We start from the raw sequence: 8,551 nt of genomic DNA, 5'->3' as shown, positions 1-8,551 counted from the left end.
TCTCTTCCAACTGCACACTCGATGAAAGTTTTGTCTCCTGAATAAACGCAATGTCAACATTTTCTTGCAGTAGAAGATTGAGAAACCACTGCTTCCTCCTGCGTGCGACCAAGCTCACGCAGTTAAAGGTTGCTAGCTTTAAGTAAGCCATAGTGATAAAACTGCCGATACTCCGGCCAATGATGCATACCTTTGAGGCGTGGTGTTTCCGGTTCACAAGGAGCGCTTGTGACGTTTTTCCACGGGCGGTATCCGAGGAGCCGCGGTAACACGGTTCCTCTTCATGGCCGCTTTCGATTTTACTTTTTGCACCATGCTTCTCATCTCTGTAATGCTCCCTGATGTGCCTTCATCCTCGTCCGAACCAAACTCAGGCATCCTTGTGGCCCTATTGCTTGCGTCCTCCGGCTCAGACTCCAGGGAATGGTACACCTCTGGCGTCTCCGCTTCCATTGGAAGGTACGGGGCTTCAGACGCCGCTGGCGTCTTGGGACATTCCGCTCCTAAGTCCGCACTCCCTGCTTCTGTCGCAGATATTGCGTCGTCAGACGCCACGGGCGTCTCGAGGCGTTCTAGTTCTGCTGAGTAGCTCACTTTAGACGCCGTCGGCGTCTCCACAGGCACTGAAGGGCACGGAACTTGAGGCACTACACTGCACTTTTCTTCGGGCTCCCCCGAGATTTTATCCGTTGTAACAGCGACAACAGGTGATACAGGCTTCACTGGAGAGTCGGCCTCAGCTTCTTTTTCCGTGGTTGGTGTTGCAGGCTCAGGCACCCACGAGGAAAGATTAATGTTACGAGGCTGTAAAGTTTCTACAGCTTCATCCTCGTCCATGAGCGCATCTGTGTCGTCGTTCTCGCCGTCTTCCCGTGTCATGGCAGCGTAAGTTTTCCTGCAGTCGTCAGCTTCGTGACCAAATTTGCGGCATGCAGAACACCGCGGGATACGACAATCCTTTCTTATATGGCCCGATTTTTTACATCGCAGACACAGGGGTGGTCGTCCAGGCACAATTACAAGAGTGTTGCTGCCCTGAATACGAATCTGATGCGGAAGCGATTCGACAGTAAATCCGTGTTTCAGTCTCAAAGTCACCGACCTAGATGAGGTTTGCGCTCCCTTGAATTTTCCAGTCAGCCACGTTTCTCTACTCATTTCTTCAATTTTCCCATATGGTTCCAACGCTTTTCGCACGGCGTCGTCGCTGATATGGTAAGGAAGCCAGTGAAGTTTGACTCTCACCTGACTGTCGTTGGGGTCGATGACAAGGCATCTTTTACCCTTGATGCGCAGTTCCTTTGCATCTACGAGCACTTGTTTTGCGGCCATGGAATATGTCGTTAGCGCCCAGACGTGATTCATCTGGTAGGCACCGATCGATGCTACATCCTTGACTACTTGTAGGCGCTCAATTTCTTCTTCGAAATCGTTGATTCGGTAGGGCCTGGCAGACACATCGCAATGAAGAAATACAGTGTTCAGGGAAGCGTTTCCAGTTGGCAGTTGGGGCAGAATAACCTTGTAATCCTCAGCAGATACAGTAGAACCACGGCCTGAAGCCGCTGACACCGCTCGGAGAGAGCACATGATCCCAGCGTCCGACGCGCACGAGATCCGACGAAGGATTGACCACTCAGCCACGAGCTCGATGCTTCAAAGCGGTACAAAAGCGTCTCTAGTGAATGCGGTGTTACCTTAGAAACAAGCTGTTTCTAAGACTCAGGCGTCCGTCGCTTGCTCAGGCGCACATTTCGTTGCCGCGCCGAACGCGGCGCTGCTCGACGCTCACCGCGTCCGATGCGGGCGCGTAGTCGCTGCGCCGTAGCCCACTGTCTTACACCCCTTGGCGGGTCGACGGGAACGCTGTCGCGTTCCACTCTTGAAGGCGAAGCTTAAGCGTCCTCCAATTTTTTTTGCTCGCACACCCCGTGCCTGGTCGCCGCCTGTACTCCGCTTTCCACTTCACCCTTTCGCCGTGCCCTCCTCCGCTTTCTGCTTCCTGGTTCTGCTGCACCCTCCTCTCTACTTCGTCGCCCCACTTTGCTTTCGCCGCTTTTTTCATTCCCCGCGTCACGCTGCGTTCGCTCCCATCTTTCGCTGTGCTCGTTCACTTGTTTACAAGTGACGCCGACGCTCGCCGCAAGAACGGGCGCCTAATGCCCCAAACACTGGCACGCGCCCACAAGCGAACGCTTCGCTTCGCGTTGGTGCGAGGAAGAGGGCACGCAACAACGGGACACGAGCTCTGACAGGGCATATGCCAACTCGTAGCGAACCTTCCGTTGAAGATCACATGTCAAGAAAATGGCGGCTCGTTGCAACCGTCGCCATCTACGTACCGTAGCGACCATAGAGTTTCATACAATATTTATGAAACTCAATGGCGCGGACAAGTAACAGCAAGCCAAAAATAAAAAAATACAGAAAGTGACGCCACAACCGGAAATTGCACTGACGTCATGATCTTACGCTGCTTGGCGCGAACGTTTGAATTTCTTTTGTGTCCAGCATTTCGACCACTACGCTACAAGTTGTTTTTCTTTTGAGGCTGAGGAGAGCTTGCGACTCGCCTCAGCTGAAATTTCAGCGTGTCTTTTAACTATACGAGTGGCGTATGCCTAATGTGAACATAATTAGCCTGTTATTGACGGCAATTGCTCCAGTAGCTTTTTTTAGAAAGTGAGCGAATAGGATGGAAATAAATTACACTGCCATAGAGCTTTCAAAAGCAAGTTCACTTTTATTTGTCTAGAATAATGCAACTAATATAATTGACCAAACAAAACGTGTTTGAATGCATGAAAAGTATTATGGCCAGCAGACAGTCGTAATGTATAGCAACATATGCAGATCCTTTTCACAGAATCATTCGTTATTCCTTGCGACACTATCTATTCATATGCAACAGTTATCTGATAACATTGCCCCACATTATCAGTAAGTAAACATTCGTCTTACTAATTCTGCTGCCCGTCGGACACTGAGAGCATTTATTGCGGAGAGTAAACGAACAAGCGCGACGTTCCTTCGTGGAGCGTTCCGCATTTTTCGTCCCGACGAGACAAGCGCGTCGGATACCGCAGCGTGAACTTGCATGAAAACAAAAAACCTGCACTCACACGCTACGCCAATGAATGCTGTGTGCTACGTCACGCAAAATTTGAAGGGGTGCGCACGCCACACTTTGAACAGACACGCAAGGAAATAAAAAAAAAAACTCGGATGAAACTGCCGCGTTCAAGCGAGCAACGCGATTCCGCACGACATAGTAGCTGGTTCGCACAGCCTTGCCAAGTCTTGCATCAGATTCACTGGTTGGTAGGGGTAACCAAGACCGAACTAATTAATGGACAAATAGAAAGAACTACTATTTGTTGTTTTAGGACAGCAAAAATACTTGAAATGAAATATTTATTCGTATGACTGTAGTGTGATCAAAAATTGTCCCGCATTTTTTTCGCATACTTTTTCTAGTTTCAGTGTTTGTCCGCCCCCCCCCCCCACCCCATCTAGTCTCACTTCAGTCGTGCACCACTCACTGATATCTTTGGCGATAGGTTTTAGTGCACTTTCGTTCCAAGCTTTGCGACCTATTTAGATGGACCTTACCTCTGACGCGCGCCGAAGCTCACTCCTCGGCTGCGGCGCACTGTTGCTAGACAATTCTGTCTTGATCTGTCAAAGTACGGCCTGAAATAGCCTGCTGTGAGCTAAGCTTGTAGCAATAACTTAGTGATCTGTATGCTCTTTCAGATATGAAAAATATGTTTGAATAATGATGTACGCCTGCAGCAACAGTTTGTTTTTATTTTTGAAGTAACAATAGTGCACAAAAAATCAACATCAGCACTCGCGCTCGCACGTCGTCTGCATACAAGATCACTTTACAAACACCTGCATGACGATGCCATGTCACATCAAAAACTGTCGTACCATTTCAATTTTTGGAGGCTCATCGCACTGCCAACTGTGTGAGAATTAGGCATGCAAAGTGTCGTTGAAAATATGTGTTGGAAATATTGTCACGTAATAGTGACGGGGAAGAATGATGCAGACTCAATCGCAACGATAGCGGTGAGCAATCTCGGCAACCGTCGAAAATCTCATATGCGAGTCAAGTGCGTTGGTTTGCATACATCAGTCGTCGAAAGCTCTGGCACCCACGCGCCTTCCAGAAACTACTACACAATTCGTGGCGCGTATGCAATCAGATTACAAGATTTGTCAACAACAGACAACCGACAGAACCATCGATAACGTTCGCGGAACATCCGATAAGTTCAGGCGCATCCCTCACCGAGCGATAACACTTAACATTTCTTAGCCGGGGAAATACGGTCACAAGATACACATAAAGTATTCGTGTCACTATAATTATGCTTGCTGGTGCATGAAGGAAACGGCAAAATGTGGTTCTGAGAAAATCAGTAAAAAAAGCATTGAAACACCTGTCATCATCATCATCATCATCATCATCATCATCATCAGCCTAGTTACGCCCACTGCAGGGCAAAGGCCTCTCCCATACTTCTCCAACTATCCCGGTCATGTACTAATTGTGGCCATGTTGTCCCTGCAAACGTCTTAATGTCATCCGCCCACCTAACTTTCTGCCGCCCCCTGCTACGCTTCCCTTCCCTTGGAATCCAGTCCGTAACCCTTAATGACCATCGGTTATCTCCCCTCCTCATTACATGTCCGGCCCATGTCCATTTCTTTTTCTTTATTTCAACTAAGATGTCATTTACCCGCGTTTGTTGCCTCACCCAATCTGCTCTTTTCTTATCCCTTAACGTTACACCGATCATTCTTCTTTCCATAGCTCGTTGCGTCGTCCTCAATTTCAGCAGAACCCTTTTCGTAAGCCTCCAGGTTTCTGCCCCATATGTGAGTACTGGTAACACACAGCTGTTAAACACTTTCCTTTTGAGCGATAGTGGCAACCTGCTGTTCATGATTTGAGAATGCCTGCCAAACGCACCCCAGCCCATTCTTATTCTTCTGGTTATTTCAGTCTCATGATCCGGATCCGTGGTCACTACCTGCCCTAAGTAGATGTATTCCCTTACCACTTCCAGTAACTCGCTACCTATCGTAAACTGCTGTTCTCTTCCGAGACTGTTAAACATTACATTAGTTTTCTGCAGATTAATTTTCAGACCCACCCTTCTGCTTTGCCTCTCCAGGTCAGTGAGCATGCATTGCAATTGGTCTCCTGAGTTACTAAGTAAGGCAATATCATCAGCGAATCGCAAGTTGCTAAGGTATTCTCCATCAACTTTTATCCCCCATTCTTCCCACTCCAGGTCTCTGAATACCTCCTGTAAACATGCAGTGGATAGCAATGGAGAGATCGTATCTCCCTGTCTGACGCCTTTCTTTATTGGGATTTTGTTGCTTTCTTTGTGGAGGACTACGGTGGCTGTCGAGCCGCTATAGATATCTTCCAGTATTTTTACGTATAGCTCATCTACAACCTGATTCCGTAATGCCTCCATGACTGCTGAGGTTTCGACTGAATCAAACGCTTTCTCGTAGTCAATGAAAGCTATATATAAGGGTTGGTTATATTCTGCACATTTTTCTATCACCTGATTGATAGTGTGAATATGGTCTATTGTTAAGTAGCCTTTACGGAATCCTGCATGGTCCTTTGGTTGACAGAAGTCTAAGGTGTTCCTGATTCTATTTGCGATTACCTTAGTAAATACTTTGTAGGCGACGGACAGTAAGCTGATCGGTCTATAATTTTTCAAGTCTTTGGCATCCCCTTTCTTATGGATTAGGATTATGTTCGCGTTCTTCCAAGATTCCGGTACGCTCGAGGTTATGAGGCATTGCGTATACAGGGTGGCCAGTTTCTCTAGAACAATCTGACCACCATCCTTCAACAAATCTGCTGTTACCTGATCCTCCCCAGCTGCCTTCCCCCTTTGCATAGCTCCTAAGGCTTTCTTTACTTCTTCTGGCGTTACCTGCGGGATTTCGAATCCCTCTAGGCTATTTTCGCTACCACGATCACCGTGGGTGCCACTGGTACTATATAAATCTCTGTAGAACTCCTCAGCCACTTGAACTATCTCATCCATATTAGTAACGATATTGCCGGCTTTGTCTCTCAACGCACACATCTGATTCTTGCCTATTCCTAGTTTCTTCTTCACTGTTTTTAGGCTTCCTCCGTGCCTGAGAGCATGTTCAATTCTATCCATATTATAGTTCCTGATGTCCGCTGTCTTACGCTTGTTGATTAACTTAGAAAGTTCTGCCAGTTCTATTCTAGCTGTAGGGTTAGAGGCTTTCATACATTGGCGTTTCTTCATCAGATCTTTTGTCTCCTGCGATAGCTTACTGGTTTCCTGTCTAACGGCTTTACCACCGACTTCTATTGCGCACTCCTTAATGATGCCCATGAGATTGTGGTTCATTGCTTCAACACTAAGGTCCTCTTCCTGAGTTAAAGCCGAATACCTGTACTGTAGCTTGATGCGGAATTCCTCTAGTTTTCCTCTTACCGCTAACTCATTGATTGGCTTCCTGTGTACCAGTTTCTTCCGTTGCCTCCTCAGGTCTAGGCTAATTCGAGTTCTTACCATCCTATGGTCATTGCAGCGTACCTTGCCGAGCACGTCTACATCTTGTATGATGCCAGGGTTCGCGCAGAGAATGAAGTCGATTTCATTTCTAGTCTCACCATTCGGGCTCCTCCACGTCCACTTTCGACTAACCCGCTTGCGGAAAAAGGTATTCATGATCCGCATGTCATTCTGTTCTGCAACCTCTACTAATAACTCTCCTCTGCTATTCCAAGAGCCTATGCCATATTCCCCCACTGACTTGTCTCCAGCCTGCTTCTTGCCTACCCTGGCATTGAAGTCGCCCATCAGTATAGTGTATTTTGTTTTGACTGTACCCATCGCCAATTCCACGTCTTCATAAAAACTTTCGACTTCCTGGTCATCATGACTGCATGTACGGGCATAGACTTGTACCAACTTCAATTCGTACCTCTTATTAAGTTTCACAACAAGACCTGCTACCCTCTCGTTAATGCTATAGAATTCCTGTATGTTACCAGCTATTTCCTTATTAATCAGGAATCCGACTCCTAGTTCTCGTCTCTCAGCTAAGCCCCGGTAGCACAGTACGTGCCCGCTTTTTAGTACTGTATATGCTTCTTTTGTCCTCCTAACCTCACTGGGCCCTATTATATCCCATTTACTACCCTCTAATTCCTCCAATAACACTGCTAGACTCGCCTCACTAGATAACGTTCTAACGTTAAACGTTGCCAGGTTCAGATTCCAATAGCGGCCTGTCCGGAGCCAGGTATTCTTAGCACCCTCTGCAGCGTCACAGATCTGACCGCCGCTGTGGTCAGTTGCTTCGCGGCTGCTGGAGACTGAGGGCCGGGGTTTGATTGTTGTATTCATATGGGAGGTTGTGGCCAAGTACTGCACCAGGATGGCCAATCCTGCTCTGGTGAGAGTGCGTTACCGGTTCTGGTCGCCGGGACCAGGCCGCACTCCAGGCCTGTTTGTGCGATTTTCTCAACACACGGTTTTTTTTTTGTATTTTCCGGTGGAGAATAGCGCGGCACCGGAATTTGAACCACGGTCCCCTTGTACGGAAGACAGATACTCTACCGTCCCCGCAGTAGTTAAATTAAAAAATTAAATTATGGGGTTTTACGTGACAAAACCACTTTTTGATTATACGGCACGCCGTAGTGGGGGACTCCGGAAATTTCGACCACCTGGGGTTCTTTAACGTGCACCTAATTCTAAGTACACGGGTGTTTTCGCATTTTTATTTATTTACAATACTGCCAGTCTCATATCGAGACCATAGCAGGTGGGCATATGATTATACATACATTTCATTGTTTATATACCGAATGGTAAGAACATGAAAACATGTAAATGGAAATACATAAAACAGGTTCAATGCACAATTTTACAACACTAATAATATGAATAACAAGAGAAACTCACAGAAATAGTGCACTTCAGGTTACATACACGTAAGGATTAATACAGTGTTATAAAAACAAAGAAAGAAACAAAGGGGGTAAATGTTTAGCTACAGTTTAAAAAAAATGGGGGTTCTGACAATTATATGTGCATAAGCTCTATTATTTCCTAATTAATTATTTCGGTTTCTAATAACTTAACAAAATCAGACTGCGATACTGTGTTAGTTACAGATGGATCTAGGTTATTCCACTCGCGGACAACACGGGGGAAAAAGGAAGACTGAAAAGTATCGTTATTACAAAGGAACTCGTTTAGTGTATATGCATGATTATGACGAAGTACGCGGGATTTAGAAAAGGTAACGTATGCAGAGGCATTTATTTTTAGTCGGCTGTGTAATATTTGATGCAGAAATTTGAGACGAGCTCGTTTTGCTCGTACAGCCAAAGTTGCAAGCCCTGACTGTCTTAGGAGAAGAGTAGGGGAATCACTGCGCCGGTATTTTCGGTGGATAAACCTAATTGCCTTTCTCTGAATTCTTTCCAGTTTAGATATGTTTGTTTTAGTGTAAG

At 46.5% G+C, this 8,551-nt stretch overlaps 1 protein-coding gene across 1 annotated transcript; it reads right to left on the bottom strand.

Annotated features, from left to right (window-relative positions):
* Positions 1–202: 202 nt before the first annotated feature.
* LOC135906184 (uncharacterized) lies at positions 203–1,592 on the bottom strand. Its single transcript, XM_065437449.1, has one exon. The coding sequence runs from the start codon at positions 1,588–1,590 to the stop codon at positions 214–216; it is 1,377 nt and encodes a 458-aa protein (XP_065293521.1). The 5' UTR covers positions 1,591–1,592; the 3' UTR covers positions 203–213.
* Positions 1,593–8,551: the final 6,959 nt, after the last annotated feature.

This window comes from Dermacentor albipictus, unplaced genomic scaffold, assembly GCF_038994185.2.
Source record: "Dermacentor albipictus isolate Rhodes 1998 colony unplaced genomic scaffold, USDA_Dalb.pri_finalv2 scaffold_16, whole genome shotgun sequence".
Lineage (NCBI taxonomy): Eukaryota > Metazoa > Arthropoda > Arachnida > Ixodida > Ixodidae > Dermacentor > Dermacentor albipictus.
Note: the sequence above shows the minus strand (reverse complement) of the source record. Positions and strands in the feature narration are given on the sequence as shown.

What these genes read in the sequence shown, in the direction of transcription:
- LOC135906184 (XM_065437449.1), bottom strand. Translation starts at nt 1,590, where the DNA reads ATGTGCTCTCTCCGAGCGGTGTCAGCGGCTTCAGGCCGTGGTTCTACT.